Source organism: Nyctibius grandis, chromosome 9, assembly GCF_013368605.1.
Source record: "Nyctibius grandis isolate bNycGra1 chromosome 9, bNycGra1.pri, whole genome shotgun sequence".
Taxonomy (NCBI): Eukaryota; Metazoa; Chordata; class Aves; order Nyctibiiformes; family Nyctibiidae; genus Nyctibius; species Nyctibius grandis.
Window position 1 is genome coordinate 43,671,895 of NC_090666.1, and position 18,932 is coordinate 43,690,826.

The 18,932-nt window shown below is 37.8% G+C and overlaps 1 protein-coding gene across 10 annotated transcripts in view; it reads right to left on the reverse strand.

Annotated features, from left to right (window-relative positions):
* Positions 1-3,309: 3,309 nt before the first annotated feature.
* BAZ2B (bromodomain adjacent to zinc finger domain 2B) overlaps positions 3,310-18,932 on the reverse strand; it is a 124,445-nt gene continuing 108,822 nt past the window's right edge. For 6 of the 10 annotated variants that reach the window (XM_068407523.1, XM_068407525.1, XM_068407519.1 and 3 more), the window contains 12 exons: positions 18,092-18,154; positions 16,756-16,900; positions 13,423-14,087; positions 12,588-12,864; positions 12,263-12,418; positions 11,639-11,799; positions 10,425-10,735; positions 9,902-10,037; positions 8,105-8,251; positions 6,958-7,217; positions 6,050-6,193; positions 3,310-4,793 (listed from right to left, as the gene is read on the reverse strand). In XM_068407523.1, coding sequence (XP_068263624.1) covers positions 4,640-4,793; positions 6,050-6,193; positions 6,958-7,217; positions 8,105-8,251; positions 9,902-10,037; positions 10,425-10,735; positions 11,639-11,799; positions 12,263-12,418; positions 12,588-12,864; positions 13,423-14,087; positions 16,756-16,900; positions 18,092-18,154 — 2,619 coding nt within the window. In that variant the 3' untranslated portion in view covers positions 3,310-4,639. The remainder of the gene's footprint in view (positions 4,794-6,049; positions 6,194-6,957; positions 7,218-8,104; positions 8,252-9,901; positions 10,038-10,424; positions 10,736-11,638; positions 11,800-12,262; positions 12,419-12,587; positions 12,865-13,422; positions 14,088-16,755; positions 16,901-18,091; positions 18,155-18,932) is intronic. The other 4 variants (XM_068407528.1, XM_068407527.1, XM_068407524.1 and 1 more) reach the window with 3 other exon arrangements.

Here is an 18,932-nt window from a genome sequence, read left to right on the forward strand (position 1 = left end):
CCCGCCTGCCCAGGGTGGTGGCTTCCCCCTCAGCCGCGAGCTGGCGCCCCCAGCTCCGGGCTGCACCACGGCGCCGCGGACGGAGGGGGAGAAGGCGCTGCTGCCCTCACCCGCCTCTCGCTGCCGCCGTCGCTCCCCTCACTGAGGGTACGCGGGCGTTGATGTCGCTTTTAGCCCACCGCGCCCACAACTCTTGTCCAAACCCTTTCTGCTTTCCGGAGTTGGTGGCCTGGGTCCCCAGAACACCCGCCATCGTTTTACCTGCTCGGGCGCGCTTTGTCGCTGTGTGACACTGGCCCCGTCAGCGCGAGGCGGGCCGAGGGGGGCCGGTCCCTGTGCTGAGGGCAGGAGGCTGCGAGGCGGGAAACGGAGCGCGGGGAGGGGGCGGGTGAGGAGCCCCTCAGGGCGGCCGAGCTCCAGGATGCTGCTGAACCTCACAACGGATCAGCTCTGGACAGTGCCAGTCACCGCAGGGCCGCAGGCTTCAACACGAGGTATGTCTGAGCGGTGGCTGCATCTGCCAAGGCCGCAGGATTCCGTTCACGGCCGGTGACACAAAATGACTGCCTTTGCCTGCACCTCCCTGGCTGCCAGGGGGCCTTTGCTTCAGACTAGAAGGCCAGGGCTGGCCTCCCAGCTCTTGCTCCCACCAGTGAATGACAAGTGAGAGTGCAAGTGAATGTGTGGAGTTACCTGCTATTAATAGCTTAATTAAAGGGGTTTCAAACAACTCCCCCAGCCCCATAATCTATCAGGAAATTTACATCATTGCCGTTTTCACATCCAGATACATGCTTAGCAACTCATGCAAAATAAATGGTTTAACATGACACCTACATTTTTTGAGGAAAACAAAGTCACTTTTCTTGCAGTCACTCTTTGCCCAGGAAATATTCCCTTTTATGGAAATAGTCCACCTTCCAGGTTTGAATCTGTATGATCTTGCATTCTGTTTTATAGTACATGTTACCTGATTACACGCTGTTTGATTCACTGGCTGATGACTGCCCATTAATTATTCTGACTCCTAGGTGATAGCTAGTATTAAATCTATTTCATATGTGCTGCATTGATTTAGCAGTCCGTAAGATTACTAAATAAAACACCTCATGGCCTTAAAAGAACTTTGTACCAATTGTTAAGAGACTTCCTTACTGAAGAGGAGCCGTAGACAGTTGACTGTGAGTACCACACGCTTAAATCGCGGGGATTGTGAATACCACATCAATACACTTAAAGACTGTTCCATAATATTTTATGGATGAGAAACTTGAAATTACCTGCTAAATAAGACACTGTGAGTCAGTAACATGCCCAGAAATTTAGCTACTATCAGTTCTAGTAATGATGGTTAGCTTGGACAACAGAAGCAACAAAAATTTGTGTAGTAAAAGATAACACGTTCATTTTTCTGAATGTACATACACACCAGCTATAAAAATTTCTGGTTTCTCAGTTTGCAGGCACGTTTTGGTAAATCTAAAACATCTAGGAATGGTACAAGTTTAATAAACAAAGTCCCCTAGGCCACCGGTTCTGCATATTATATAAAATGACTGCTCCTCAGATGTCTGTGCCCATTCACAGTAAAGAGCACCTCTACCCTTCTAATTGTCATTAGGAAACTACAGAAATCATATAAAAAGACTAAAGAAAAAGCTTCACGTCTCTTTTTAAAGATACATATTTTGTCCAAGACAACTACAACTTCTGATTTTCAGACGCTTTTCTATAATCCAATTTTTTTCAAAGAGATGCCAAGCGACCAAAGAGAACCCACACGCACAACCAGAACACTCTTCATTGAGCACCATTAATGGTAATTGAAAATAAAAGAGTTTGAAAGCTTGTCAATAAATTCTCTAAACTAAGATCAGCATACTTCATTCACAAAGGAAGAGAGCGCACTGGAAAACTTCTCTGAGAAAACAGAGAGACAGATCAACAGGAGAAAAAGTTAGCAAAGAAGAAAAGTTAAGCACATTTTTCTAGGCGTTAAATCCCTGCTCTTTTCTATGGAGATATATGATGGCATGTGTATGATTCAAGCTTGCCATTCAAATGTAATAATTCCTGTAAATTTAATTTCACTGAAACTGGAATGAACACACTGGCTGCTAGTGAGTGAAGCAATACATTGGTAATGTCAAGTTAAGAGAGGTGATGCTTGTTCACTGTCATAGCTACAGTAGCTGTTGTCGCCTTAATTTTCCCACCTATTCAGCTGAATTAGGATACAGGCTGAAAAAATGCAACTATGTATGTAGTGTAGCTGGTAATGTGTTCTTTTCAGAAAATTAATATAAGATCTAGTGTGGCAGACTAAGCATTAACCAGTACAGAATCTGAGAAAACAAACAATTGTTTTGCATGAAAGAAATAGTTTTCCCAATAATCTAAGCATACTTATAACACTTAAAAGCCTACCATCATATGTTCAAAACGCTGATTAATCTTCACATCTGTGGAACATGTCAGCAAACCTTTTTATTAAAGTCTTCAGAAAGGTGATGAAAAGGAAAGGCGTGAAGCAGTTTGCGGCGGAGCTAATGTTAGAATGCAAGACTGCCTGACACCCAAATTTTTTATTCTAGGTAACATGAATTATTCTAACAGGACTTTAGAAAAGAAAAATATCATTGAACAGGATGTTCTGGGAAGGGCAACAGAAACAAAAATTTTATTAAAAACTAGGCATTGACTGTTCTTTCTCAGCAGAGACAAGAAGTATAATGGCAAGGAAGTATATAAAACAAGGCTAACCCTAACCCTAACCCTTCCAGACTCAAACATGGCAAGCCTAGTTTCAAAGCAAAAAATAACACCTCTCCCCCAGAAAAAACCCACAACATTACTTGGTGAGGGAGCCATAGGTACTGAGGTTCCACAATATTCATTTGTAATTCCTCTATTTTCTTCAGTCAGAGCAAGGATTATGACTCATGCCCTTCTACAGACCAAAAAAAAAAGGACAAAACCTTGCATGGACAGTGGTTTTAAGAAACATTACATGTGGCATTCACACTGTAACAACAGCAAACAGGACTGGCAGAAACAGGTCAAATAGGAGGCAGCCCAGTGGTTGTACCTGAAGGCCTTCGCTAATGTTATTTATGCCCATCCAAACAGGCAAACAGGCGGCTGAACTGCACTCTGACAGCTTGGCAATTGCTTCTTTTTGAATTACCATTAAAAGGCCAGGAGAGTTAGATGCATCATAAGAACAACCAAATGTTAAATGCAAGATAATATTTTTAAAAATCCTGTATAAACAGGATCTGAAGTATTAAAATCGCCAAGAAAAGCTGGTTTGCAAAACAGTCTTTTATTGTATCCGTGCCACACATACTAGTGAAAAATAACACTCCTTAAAAAGGAAAAGAAAAAGAATGCTACCTTTCCACAACATTTCTTTTAAATAAAACTTCAAGTACTCTTACATTAGTACAAAAAAAAATTCCGATCTATCTGCCCCAACAGGCCACCACAACACACGGTAGATAAAACACAGTGGTTACAAATGTCTTTTTTTTTTGTTATTTCTGTGTCAAGGCAAATGGAGGGAAATGTTTCTATGAAAAAATACTGTGTGCGTAGGAAATCGTCACAATTTTATTCCACATGGATACAAATGATTATACTTGAATCTGAGGCCGTGGTGGCTTGAAATTATATAACAAAATAGAAAAATGGAAAACTAATATCCCCTACACCCTGTTTTAAAGGCAGGCACTACCAAGATTAAGGAGACTCCACAGTGTTGGTAGAGGATAATTACTGTACAAGCCATAGAGCTATAATTACCTTAAGACTAAAATAAAATGCTACCGTCCTCCTAAGGCATAAACAATAATGTCTGCAAACAATATGTACACATCATACATATTTAAAACAAGACTTAATATAAACAATAATGAACAGTATATACATGTCTCAATTTTTCCTCACTGTCTTGAAATACATTTTAACTACACAAGTGATGCAGCAACATATATATAAATGTACTTGTAACTCTACAGTAAAGTTTAATTTTTAGTGCTTTTACAGCACGTCAGTGTAAACAGTTTTACTTGGCTTTGTTTTATATTTTAAAACATTCCTTGTTGTATTTTCAAGATTTAAAGCAATTTTCTAATTCTTCCTTTTCACAGAAAACGAAGATTCTGAATGCTGTATAATCATAAATAATTCATAAAATTAAATACATTCACTAAAAAATAAACTACAAAGTAAAAAAATGAAAAATAGATATTTATTGAAAGGGAAAAGAGAACCATTTCCCCAAGTAGAGCTCTGGTGGTTGAATATTCAGTGCGTTTTGATATATTTTAAATTGCTATTGCACTATAACACCCCTTTCTTTGAAATTCTTTGGGTGTGCTTCCCTGTTCTACCTAAATTAGTTCATTAAAACACACAAACCAATAACCAAGGGGCCATGGTTGCTGTAGGAGTGAAGCCTTTAGAACTAGTATCACGAGTCTGTGATATTTTAAAGGAAAAAAAGAGTCATTAGTTATGCATGTGCCTTGCACTTCCATGTAAATACAGTTCACATTGCTGGTCTCATCAGTCCTCATTTAATGAAAAATAAAGGAAAAAAAGGAAAAACAAAGAAGGAAAAAGAGTTCTGGTAACTTCAGCTCACTTTGAAGATCTCTGTCCATTTTTTTTCAAAATACTTCCTCATGTTGTGGCCAGCCCTGCCAATGTCAGAATCATCTTCATTAAAGGTTTCACAGTTGTCAAAAACAAGCCTGACATCTAGCGAAAATGCTTCAAGATTAGGGTACCTGAAAGAAGAAAAAGGTGAATTGATTTTTAGAACACGGAGAATCAAAGGGGAAAAACACTTCAGCTACCTGAGAAAGAACTACCTTAACATCAGAGAATTTACAACCAGCCACAGAATATTCAATGAATGCTTTACATGTTAATTACACTTTTAATTGTTGAATTATAATTTAAATATTAACAAGAAAACGAACATCAGTGGAAGGAAATACTCTCTCATCATTGTATGTATTATTTTCCTCAAAAACCCTGTAAGGTAGAATTTCAAGCCTGTACTGGAAAACAAGCTTTTTAAAAATTAACTTTCTCCTTCCCTTCAATAGCTTTCTAGTTAAAATTCTATGGCTATTTCCCATTTATTCTTGTGCTCAACTCCTTTCAAAGTAAGTGTTGAGTACAGCTGCATTTACCTAAAAGAGGAACAGCCAGGAACAAAATCAGGCTGCCCAGATCAATCCTGTAACATTGTCTTTGTTATTCTTTTCATTATCCTGAACATACATGGCCCCAATAGTGTTCCAATATTCACGGGAATTATTAAAAAGAACAGTAGTAAAAGCTGCAAGTCTACTGATACCAATGAGCACGTGTGGAGCATTTGAATCTCAGATTCAAGGGAGAAAGAGGTTAAAAAGCCCTTGTGTTATGCTGGGAAACTTGCTTTGTGTGGAGCTGACAGATGCTAAAGAGGGTCAGTCTTTATGGATGACAAAGTTTTCTTTGGTGGTGGGGAGTCATCAGAACACAGGGGCGTAACAAGGAGGGAAGGGGAACAGAGGCATATAGTGTCTTTTTTTTAAGCAGTGGTGCAGTCTAATTCTAGGACTAGAAAATTATTAACTTCCCATAACAGGGGTACCAATTCATTCCACAGCTACAACATTATTTACAGGGTAAATTAGCTTAAAGCTCACCCAGCTGGTTCTTGCTTACATGTAACAACACTAAGATGTCTCAATGAGAAATGATGAGGAAAAAAAGCTTTTCCTCCTGATTCATTCTGTGCATTTGACCTGGCAGTTTTATTGTTTTTCAGCCAGTTCCACAGGTTCTCCCACCTGGCATGCTATGTCACTTAGATATGGCAAAGACAAAAGTATACAGTTAAGAATTCTTATTTTGACTGTAAAAGTAATCACAGAGGTACCAGAGCAGGCAGATCAAAATAGTTTAACTGATTTTAAAAAACGTACTGTATTGCCAAGTTTAAATATTTTTTAAAATGTAAAGTAAAATTTACAATAGGTTTACTTACTGTCCACTACTTAGCTTGTCTCTAATGGTGGAAAAGTCCATAGGCTTTTTAATAACTTTCTTATAGCCAGGAACAAGTTTCAAGTTTACAGGAAGTAAGAAAGGCCAGGCATCTTCATGAGTTTCCAATTCTGAGAGAATCATGCTGAATAAAATAAGGGTTTAAATCAATATTTTTAAGCTGTTCATATATTCACAGAGGTTTTTCACTGCTCCATAAATTCATCATGTACTGCCAACCTATTCACTTTATAAAAGGAAAGCACCTGTGCCCTGTGCAAGGCTGAGAACAATGTCAATAAAGACAGACATTTTAACTGAGTATTTATAATAGCATTAAGCTCTCTCCAGGCAACCTACGTAAGATGAAATTCTAGTGATCAGCATTCTAGAAGAAAAACGTGGCCCTGCAACTTCAATACTTTGAACCTCAACGTAAACCATTTGCAAACCAGTAAGACAGATGCTAATACTGACTTTCCAAACCCGTGATGAGGCTAAACGACGTCACTTTTGACTGATCAGCAATACTACAAAAGAAGATGCATCCAATTCCTGCCTCCTCCTCTGTAACGCAGCGCCTTTTGGACATAGCGAATAGCGATCTTTGTGACACGCGAGAAAGCTGTCAGTACCACTGCCACCAGGGCTCTTTTGTCCCATTCTTGGAAGGGCAGGAGGAGGAGATTTCACAGACCACATTCTAACATTAGGTACTTTCCTCTTGGGCTTCATTACCAGCTACTCCCAGCACGCACACATTAAGTCCTTTATACATACACTCAAATTATCACAACCTGTGCGGGACACATGACAAAGAGGGTTCTTGTTCCCCAGAACACAGATAAAAAGAATCCGGCACTACTTGTTTCAACAACACTTATCCAAGTTCAGAATTTGTCACTTTACCTGCATATAGCCAGGTCCTTGGACTCATCTCTTCTAGGTTTCTTAATAGCAGTGACATTTTCTTGCTTTAATTGGCCGACAGAAACATTTTCATCCATTTTTCTTTTTTTAGAGTCTATTTTTGCTCTTTTTAAGGGGACACTAGTAGTTGCAGAGTCTTCATCCTCTGTATCTCCTGCTAATTTCCTGCTTCTCTTCTGTTCATTACTTTTTTTCCCTTTATTTTGAAGTTTTTTTATTTTTAGAGTTTGACCACTTGCCTACAATAGAGAGAACTGAAATAAGCAACAACCAAGAAATTACAGAAACCTCTGTTATTATTGATAGACAGCGACGAAGATCGGACAAACAGAAGCACAAAAACAACTGAGATATTAAATATCAGAGATTATTTGCTTTTTATACTTCTCTAAAGGCAAGTAACGCTGTAGAAATTCCTATTACTAGTGATTTAGGTTCTCAACTTCTGACAATACAAAAGCACCTGACCTTCAGATTGGTGAAACAGTATCTCCTAACAAACCAGGCTGGCACAGTTTTAGACAAGTATTTGTCTATTCCTGAAAGACATTGATACAACCACAGCTGAAATGGTCTATTTGCTTTCAAGTAACCATATTATTTGCAAGATGTGGAAAACTGGAAAAGAGTTTTTAAAAAGTCAGGGACGGGATCAACTGATTTAAAGATTAAAAGCTAGATATGAAAGATACAGATAGCTTGGCTACAGATAAGTACAGGAGAACATCAAAGGAGTATGACAGTACAAGAATGCTACAAAGTGGGAAAAAAGGAACATTAATACAGAACTATTTATAGTCAGTAAGAGGAAACTAAGGGGTTTATTTAAGATAAAAAAATAAGTTGTTATGGGTATAGACAGCATCATAACGTGGCACAGTATTTGCAGCCATCACTCTGATCGTCAGAATAGGAACTTGGCAGAATTTCAAGTCAAGCACGTGATGCCATTGAAAAGGCTCACTGACAGTCAAAGAATGAAAAGATAGAAAACAATTTTCATGAAGACAGAGAGCCAGACCAACATACAGACCATTATTTTCACTGAAAAAAGCACTGGTAGACCTGTAACTACCATCTATAAAAAGGCAACTGTAAGTCACTTCATCTTTATGGTTAGTATTACCTTTGCTATGCAGGCAGGACAAAACCAGTCACCATCTGGTATGGTAGTGATCTTGGGTCTGTGGCAGTAGGTGTGACAGCCTTTATCGCAACCATCACAAAGGAGCAGCAGTTCCTCGTTATCTCCCTTCCGGCAAATTTGGCAGTACTGTAATACAAGAAAAATGGCTTTAATTCAATTTTAAAAATTTGAACCACAGGAATGGTACCTAAATTACCCTTCTCCTCCAAACTCACAAATCCACTCTCAAAATTATTTTCCTTTCATTTTACCTCAGAGTCTACTAATGATCACATTTGTAAAAGAATATATGCAGTATGTGAGGAACTAATCTAAAGGCTACATTTAGGAACACATTTGAAAAGCAATTCATTGTAAGATAGGTGTCCTACAGAACACAAAACTATGAATACTTTTTATATTTCATTTATGTCCATGACAAGTAAAGGTATCGTATACCCATCAATATCACTTGGCCCACACATACTGTCTCAGGAATCTTCTCTTCATTAATGCTCATACTGCATATATAAGTTGCTATTTCATAAAAATTATTTTATTTTACAACAGTATTTTCAAATAATAATCAGTAAGGATCTTATCCAAAGGCCACCATGAACAAATTCAGCAAGGCAAAACAAATGAGCCCAGCACTTCCTGAAGTTCACACTAACTTAAAAATAACTAATGTATTGTCAATTTTCTTACATACATTGTGTGATTTTGATACTCTTCCGTATCTGGACTTCTTTTTCAGGAGCTTAAAGATCTCTACATATTTTCACTAAATACTTACATTTACTGTGCAATTAAATGCACAAAACATTTCAATCAAATTGAGAATGATACTATAGATTTTTTTCTGGATAATAAATTATTACACCTTGAAACGTTCAAATGCCTTTTCAGGTACTCCTACCGAATTCATAATCTTTTTGCTCTCAAGATACAGCTTTAAACTTACAGCTATATAAACTCAAAGGTGCAGCCTTACACTATAGTTTTTATTTAAATCATCCTTTAATTGTCCACATGTAATTAGAATCTGTAGAGGACTGGCCGAAAATTAGGGAAAAGACCACTAATGGAAGAATCACTTTTGCCACCCACTGCATAGCACTGGACATACTTAATCACATCGTAATCACCACTGCTGTAGTAATAGTTTTGTTTTCAGAAATTTGAGGTTCAAAGGTCCATGCAAATTTTGACACATGCACTTCGCATGCCTTCTTTGTATATATGCAGTTAACACAGACCTACTTGTTAAGTGTACACGGAACAGGTATTTCAGCCTCTTTGCTCACACACTTGCCCAATTTGAATGTTCAGCTGTGAGAAGTGTGCACGCAAAGACGCCACACATTTGGAGCGTATCAACCTTCCGAAAACTTAACTCCTTAATTGGGATATGTAATGTTGAACCTCCATAAAGCTTATGTCACGAATGAGATAAGATGAACTATCTTCCATCAGATAGAGCCAGAAATTATTCTTTTTTACCCTAAATGTTAACAGCAAAGAGTAATTACCATCTTAAATAAAGCAACCGGTTATAGGAGCTTTTTATTTTAGGAAGTTCAGGATGCTGAATTTGGCAAGCAAGGGACAATCTTTTCCATTAGGCTTATACTTATCTGTGCACAATGTACAGTTTAACTGTATTAAGTTTTACACGCAGTAATAAGAAATGCATTATTAACCACGGTATTTTAAAATGCCTGATGTGAGAAAATAGGATACAGCAAAAATAGTTTAGTTACAGTATTTTCTTTAAAAAAAATTTTAAAAACTTACAACTTTCATAATAGATTTTTCCCACGCTATTGATTTCTGTAACTGCTGAATGCACAGAGCTACCTGTGCAGCACTGCGCGCTTCTGACAATGCCTTTCTCCATACCCTTAGCCCTGGAGCAATATCCTCTTCAGTTCTGCAGTGAAATACAGAGAAATTAAGTAGGTCGCATCCATGTTTGCTTACGTTTAAACGCTGAACAATGATTATCACATTGAAAGCCAAGCAATGACAAAACGTACACAGCCAATAAGTATAAGGTTTAAGCAACTAAATTTCATGTAGTGCACAGACTGTGGCTACGTGCCTCAAAGCTTAGTCACAACCAGTTAAATGTAAGATAACTTTGCGAGATTATCAACAAACGTAACAAAAAAATGTCTTTACAAAGCACCATGCAGAATAACATGATCCATATGGATCACAGACATACAAGAAAGTACATAGATAACAGGCAATAAGAAAATAGGCTCCAATTAGCAAAGAAGCACAATAATTTTTCAAGTTAATCTCAAGAACCTACCCGTCACCATCACCACTAATGGATGGTGCAGGAGCGGGGACAGTAACTGTGCCCACATTATCCAGTTTGATCTGAATGGTGGTACTTAAGGGGCTCTTCAGATACCTTCTCTCTATGTTCCGCTCCAAGTCAGCAAGCCTGGTTACAGCTATATCTAGAGGGTTGTCACTCTTCCGCTCTAGAGAGCTGGTATTGCCTTCTCCGCCTCCAGCACAATCGCCATCGTGCTTCGTGTGCAATCTAGTAACTGACTTATGTTCATGATATACCAAGTCGTCTCTCTCTGATGCAGGTTCAGGACACAGCCAACCCTATGTTAATAGAAAGGTTTGTGCATTTATTGGTTGCTGTTAACTTCGCGTGTAAACAGAGGAACTGTTTTATGGAATCAAACTAAGTGACTGAAGCACTGTTTCCTGTAGATCTTGGTTACTTGTCATCCATCTGTAGAGACAGTTTCCAAAATATCCAGAGAACTAAAATAATTAATCAAAAAATACAAGCATTACCAGACTTTCTGAAGGGACCTTTCTGCAACAGTCTGCATTCTTATTTCCTCTTGAAGTGTCCTACTCTATTGGTCAAAACACCAGCATAGGGCTATCTGTCCAACAGGCTCAGGAGACAGTATCAGCTGGTCACACAGAAATAACATTCACCCCTAGAACGAACTAGATCCCAAATACTACATCTGTACTATAACCAAACATATGCGATTTGATATCCTTACACCCACCTTGGAAAAATCCCAAATTGTAATGACAGCCAGTAAATTCTTAACTCTTTCACACTCACAACCATCCCATGTTCTCCATGACTCTACAACACTCATTATGTACATTATGATGTGCTTGTGGGCTCTTCTGAAAGCATTAACAGGAACAATCACCCAAACTCGGCAGAACTGTGGCAAAACCCACTATATGCAATAAAAGCTTTGCATTCATAGAAGGTTAGCAAAACGTGCAGGGAACCGCACACTGTTAAGAACACTCTCCAGGAACTGCCATTCTGAGCATCTTCAAGTTGAAGATTTAACTGCAATAAAATGTTTCAAACACAAATATCCATGATAATGCTGCAATGGATTTGTTTTATTTGCAAACAATTAGAGATGGATAAGAAGGCACTTACCAACAGCAAAAGCACTGCTACCATCTACTTTAAATTCTTACCACTTATTAAAGAGACATTTTACTAAAAGTTGGTTTTACCTTAACTTGTAAACTAGCTGATGCAACTCTCCTCTCTAGATCTTCCACCTGCTGAAGAATAGCAAGATCCATCTCCATTGCTTGTTCTTCTACTGACCAGTTTTCCACAACATCTCGAGTTACCTGGTTATCTTCATTTTCATTGATATCAATAATTGCAACTGTATTTGAGAATCACATTTTTATTATTTTAATTAGTATTATAACTTCTCTGAGTAAATTCAAGCTGATTTACCTGTCACTCCAGTCAAATGCTGAATAACTGTTGTAAAAAGAGTACTACTCTTAAGATACCCAATATGGACAACAAATTCTGTGGGTTTTCGAACTTGCAATTTAAAGGCAAGAAGGGGAAGGAGAGGCTGAGCTAGAGTGTTAGAGACGGAAAGAGCTTAAAAAGGTTACCAACACCCATGCCACTAGAGCAATTTATATTAAACAGGATTTCTCCAATCCTGTAACTTTCCAGAACAAGGCTGGTGAAAAGGCAACTACAGACAATGAGACCTTCACCCTTTTTCTGCAGCCACTACTCTAACTCTGTATCTAAACACATCTCGAAGAGCTCTATGCCAGTCATCTTATGCCTCAACACCATGCGTAACATAACTAGTAATTACATACCGTCCTTATTTTTGATGCAGGCCAGAGTGATATAATCCATGTGTTTCTGTATTTGCTTTTGTAAGGCCTTTTCTCTTATTCCCCTGAGATGCAGCACTTTAAGCAAAGATTTTAGGTCCTCCGGATCAGTAATCCTCCACCACCCATACTGCATTTCTAAATCAAGACAAGAATATAAACACTTTGCAGGCATTTTTTATGTGATCACACACAGATTAGAGAAATCATCTAGCCAAATTATAAAAAAAAATAAACTGTAACATTGCAGTGGCACTGTAGAAATTATCCTTCGCACAGTTCCATCTTATTGTTGCATTCTACTCACCTTCTGGTATAGGTTTTGGGTTAGGATAATCTACTGGCTTGGCTACTTCAACTGCTGTAGAGGGGGCAGAAGCTATTTTTTCAGTCTGTAGTGCTGGTGATTCACTTGTAGTTGCAGGAACACTAGATGCCAAGAATGAGTTACCATTCACTTCTGATAACCCCAACCCTGATCCAAGAGCAGGTAAAGGAGATGAAAATGGAGCGTTCGAAGTAAGAACTCCTGTAGGCCATCCACAAAACTGAAGTCCCATGACAGGTAGTCCAGTCTTCATCTGCTACACAGAATATATTGTTAGCACAATCACAACTACCATTATTAATTATTGCCAAGAAACCTGAATTATGATTAGGATGCTATTTGTCAAACAATAATCAAAACATAAAGGAGGCCTTTACTCAGTACTTTGATTAGTTTAAGAAGAACTAACATAACGCTAATGTGTAATACTCGCTGTTAGGGCCCTGTTAATGCTTAAAAAATAACAGCTTTTAAAGGGAGGCTGTGGTGTGTCATTTCTGAAAACTAGATTTTATTTATTTATTTGCTTTTCATTTAATACCGGTGGCCAACCTTATAAAAGCCAAATTAAATTGCTGAAATACATGTACAAAATACCATACATTGGCTTATCTATTTTACCTATCTTAATCTTTTTTATCAAAGAATTTCTAGTATTATAAAACATCTGTAACACGGAATTAGTTATTAACATTTAGAAACAGAAAAAAGAAATAAAGAAATTAAGATATATTGAGAACACTTCTGTGAAACAATTAGTCTAAACAGAAATTCTGCCCAAATAAGCACACTATTCAAAAATTCATTTATTTACCTGCAGTGGTGACAGTGCAAAAGGACTTAACCCCATTGGACTCTGTGCAGAGGTGGAGCCCAGCAGAGGTGACGGAACAGGTGAAGGTGGCTTTGATGGTGGATGTGACTGAGGAGTAAGTGAGGTTGTAGTAGCTGGTGTGTCTACATGGGTAACGGACGTGTCATCACAGGGTGTTCTCGGCAGAAGGCTGAACCACTGCCTGTTCTTTTCCGTAAGAGTGTTTAACAACTGATCATTTGGAATTAGTGGAGAACTATAAAACTTCCCTGTCCCGCTTGCATTAGGATTTAAAGGATTATTAGAATCAGACTTCTCAGGGGTGCTTTGTGATACAGGGGGCTGCAGACTGCAGAGAGAGTTTTTTGAGTTACTTGGGTAAGGTAACGTGCAGCCGTTCGCTGCACTGCCGTTAGGTTTTGGTGACGTAATGTCAGATTCAGGTGGCATTTTTGCCACCTCCAACAGTTTGCTTAGTTTTGAAAACGACCCAGGCTTTTGTAAGAACAAATTAGTGTTGTCCTTTTCCTTCAGATCTTCCTTTTGCTCACAGTGAGTTGTATTTAAACAGTGTAATTTTTCTTCGGTCTCAAATTCTTCTTCTTTGATATGCATGCTTTCTACATTTTTTAACTTCTCTTTTTCTTTTGCAATTTCTTCTAGGCCTAAAAACGTACCAGAAACATAGATGAAATATAACAGACCAACTATGTTAGACCATTTTTATCACCGTAGATAAAAAATTACTTTTGGCTCAACACAGGCTAGATCACAATCACTTCTCACTTTACAGAACACTTTGCAGAAGGAAACAAGCTTCAAGGCACAGACAGATTTAAATCCTGCTAAACACCTGGAGGAAAATAACCTCAATGTAGTTAACATAGCTATAGTGTTATCCCTTAGGATGCGTGTATGTCTGATGCAGTTTGCCAGTGTGAAGTCTTTGAAAGGGACACATTTTTGGCGGCTTTCTTTTTGTAAGACTCGCTATGCTTTATGGAAAACTCCCCTGTTCATATCAAGAGGGTACAATGTTTATAGCCTTAAAGCTTATTTTAGCAAAAGACCATTTCATTAAACTCACAGCCAACTACAAAAAGGAGGACCAAAATTCCTGTTGTGAAATGAAATATTCCCCAAATATTGAAACACAACGTTAAATATTTTACCTCTTCAAAAAAACCCATTAACAACTTCGACTGTGAAACAATGTCAACATTCTTGATAGTTTAAAACTCTTTCAAGAGCCCCTCAACATGATGACTGGGACTCCACGCAGCTAAGCAGACAGATGCAATCACACAGCATGACATCTAAGCAATCTGAGGTATGACAAGCAGAAGCTGACTGCAAAAGCCAGTTTCTTCAAACATATGAGGTGCAAAAGTTTTATCTTTTATGAAAAGGAAAAACATTTTTCTGTCGTCTTTGCTCTTTCTTAACCATTTCTCTTCTACCCTTATACCGATGTGTCAACTTAGACTAGAAGTCTTAAAAAGTGTAAAATGGGATGGGAAGATGTCAGGAAAAGGGGGAGGAGGTAGAAAATCCAAGATTCCAACTTCTTAAAGTATTTTCATCAGGTATTGCAATCGCAATTCAACAAAGGTCCTGCTTATGGTTTAAGGCTAGAACAGCCACAGAAGTTTACTTGCTCGTTCTGGAAGATCATAATTTCTACAAAGATAATTCATTAAAGAAAAGAATATACCTTCCAATTAAAGCTTAAAAATGTGTCCACAGTTATGGTGTATGTCAAGATATAAACAATTTGAGTATCAGCATAAGAACCAAAATGACTACCCGAAGAGGGAAGGAAAAGTATTTTTTAAATGGCCAGATCATTCAACAGTTTATGCCTCGCATTTCCAATGTTCAGATAAAGGAATTAGCAGTGGATAAACTGCAGAATTTACTGCAACAGGGCAAACTAAGAGCTATGGGGAAGGAGTAGCTGAGAACTTAATAACATGTCCATTCAGGGAGACTAAACTTTCATTAAGACAATATATTAAAAAAATATAGGTCTGCCCTACAGTTCTTGGCGAAAACTTTTGTGTGGTTTTTCGTTTGTTTGTTTTTACTGTCTTAATACAGGTCGGTGTATTTCAATGATTTTCTTTGTATACAATTTCTGAAGCATTTGGGGATTCATCTGGTTAAGATACAATACATAGAACATAGTGAACAAAAGGAATGCAAGCAGTACAGCATACGACAGTTCACCTTCTGTGTCCAGCTACTCCTGCAAAACAGTTCCTAACACACAGCATAAAATAATGCAGAACAGGAGACACAGAAAAATTATTTTTTTATGCTACCCATTTTAGAAAGGTAACTTGGAAGATCGAGGTTAGATTTAGGAAAAGTTCTACAGCTTATTTTTGGGGCCAAAACAGGGCTCAGATTTCATACCTTGCTATAATATTAGAGTTATATTAATTAAATAGCTCTCTAGAATGATGCAATTCTCATGAGATAATGCAATTCTGATGTGTATCAGACTTTTTTCGTTACTTTTGGGGGCAAAATTGTGAGAGTAATGGGGTTTTTCTTCATCTATATCAGAATTAGGATAAGAAAAAGGATTTTTCTGTGACCAAAACGAAGGCTTAAGTTTAAAAATGCTAATATCCACAAAAAGGTCAGATTAATACATATTTTCTGCATCTATCCAATTTAAAGTGTGTGAAAAATTCAATCACAGTTAGTATACAACTGTCACAACCACAAAATCACATTTTAATTTTAGCAAAAACAACTTCAGCATTTGCTGGAATGGAATAAAGATCAGTTGGTAAAATAGAGAGACTAAATCATATTGTTGGTTAGAAAACACAGTACTTCACTGTGTGAAAATAACTTTCATATTTTTGCAGACATATATCAAATCTTCAAGCACAGAATCGTCTGTGTATTTGCACAAAATGTAACAACTAAAGACGAAAAGAATTTTTTTTGCATTCTATAGTCATCCTAGTTTTCATATGCAGAGTTCACTGACACAGGGAAATGTGAAACAGTTCAGAAAGAGCCAAAAAATATCCCATGTAGATAAATATGAAAAAGCACAACATATAGCACTATAACAACTGAAAACTTCCAAAATGTTAATCCTCATTTTGAAAGATATTAACTGGTATTTCATTATCAGAAAAAGAGTATCAGAGAACACCACATGGACAGAGAGGTCTACTGACAGTACCCTGTTTAGCCTCTGGTTGGAGGTGAAGCCTGAAGACCTCGCTGCATAAAATTACAGCCTACAGAGGTGGGCAGTATGTGTTTGCGTAGTAGGCCTTGGCGTGACGTGATGTCTTTGTTTCTTACCTTCACCACTTTCCATGCCTTCTACAAAAATACCGCCGCACTGGGGCAGGATCCAGTATCGGCGCCTGTAGCGATCTTGACCAAACATCATTGAACGCAAACAGTGCGAAGCTTCAAACAACTTCCTTCTGTACTGGCTTTGTTGCTGTTTGAAAAAAAGGGAAAGCATTACAAGTCAACGGGGGAAAAAAATCGTTATCACAGAAACATCTCCTGGCTGCCAGGCTGAACAAAAGTTCAAGGGTCACATGAGGAAGCTCTCTTAGAGATTTTGTGTGTGTGTTATGTGACATTCTACTCACAGTCGCTGCCTTGATGATTTTACTTACATAGCTCCCTTTAAAAAAATCAATTCAATCACTTCCTGGTTCAGCTTAAGTTTATCAGTCTTCCTTTAAACACACATTTTGTCATGGTAGGTCCTGCCTTTTTAACACTGACTCTCAGAGGACAACAGGATCAAAGATTTCACTGCACAAGAACAGCTGAAATCCTATCAATTATACACTAACAGCAAATGGTAAACAGAGCACTGCAGATAGCTGATAGTGCAGCTCTTGATGGGAAACTAATGAGGCATTTTAACTGGTTCATAAAAGAATGAGAACAATAATGTCTGAAAATAAAGAGTTCTCTCTGAGGGGGGCCAACAACAACTTCAGTTTGTTTATTCAATTCTTGCTCTGCGAAATTGGCCCTGCTGGAAGTCAGGTGTAACTCTGGACCGCTAATTTACTGCCATTTGGAACAGGAGAGAAACCAAGAGACAAAGTCTTAAATGATGGATTTTCTAATATGAGGAATAAAAACATGTTTTTTTCTACAGCATTCTATCTTTCTCGTTTACATTTCTCTTCATATTCCATTGTTGCTTCTTTCAAAATCTGAAGCAAAGACAACTCTCTCAATAGAGAGGCTCGGCACACAGCTGCAGAAATTAGCCAACTATAGGAGGGAATGAGAATCACAGTCATTTGTATAATGGAAAAGTCATTGCTTCTCCTACACAAAATTTATCACTGCTTTCTAAGATCAACAAACAGAAGTGTATCAGTTAGGTCTGGATAAAAATTCTATTACTTTTTATTCTGAGATGTGCGAATATATTATCAACAGCTTTCTAACTGTCTTTTGAGTCATATCCACTTAGTACCCCTAGACTAAACTCACAATTCAGGTGTCACGAAGACCAGCATCGTTCATATTCTCATGAAACAAAAGCTGATCCTTATTTCAATTAACATTAAGTTGGAGCATTGAAAATGATGGTTAACATTCTAACTCATGACATCCAGTGATCAATTCTGTAGTATAACGAAGACACCTGACCCCTCACCTTTGTCAGTTTTTCAATCTGCTTCTCTAGTTCTTCAACACTTGCTGTCTGGTCCCCATCATCCTATAACGACCAAATATACAGACACGCCAAATTTATTTCAGGATAAAATGATACTACCATGTCTTACTAATACTACAGTAAAAAGACGTAACAGAAAATGAGAGGCAAATTCTAAGGCTAAAAAAGTTCAAGTTTTGTGCTTGTTCAATATATTTGACTAGGAACAACATAACTGAAAAAGATACATCTTGCATCTTTCCAAACCACCCCAGATGTGTACGAAGGAGAAAGCCCGTGGCCAAGTATTCGCGAAAACATTCTTTTACTGGAAGAAATAATTCAGTTTGTGCATGAACACTGAAGACCACAGAATTTAATCTTAGTTTCTGTGAAGCTTTTTGGATATTCAAATGCATTTCTAAGTGGTTTTCATGTGTGAAATAATGGAATCTGTCAAAATCTTATCAATCAGTCTTTGGTCAGTACACACTTGCATTTTATTTCAATGTCTACAAAAATTGTAGAGACACTTTAAATTACAAGTCTGCTATAAAGGTTCCAGTATTAATCTTGCTGATTTTTAAGAGGAATGCACCCATGATTAAGTCTATGGTTCCCTTCTTCTTGACACAGTTTAAAAATGAGAGTCATTTCCATAAAGAGAGTTTTAATTTAGTTCAAGAAAAGTCTTTGGGGATAACAGGAAGTTTCCAAAACAATACAACCAAAATCCTAGGAGCTCCCAATCACCTGCACTGTAAGATACTGGTCTTGTATTTCTTGGCTCTGTAGAAGTGTACCAGAGGGTACCTTCTGAAATACCACATTTAGCGTGAAA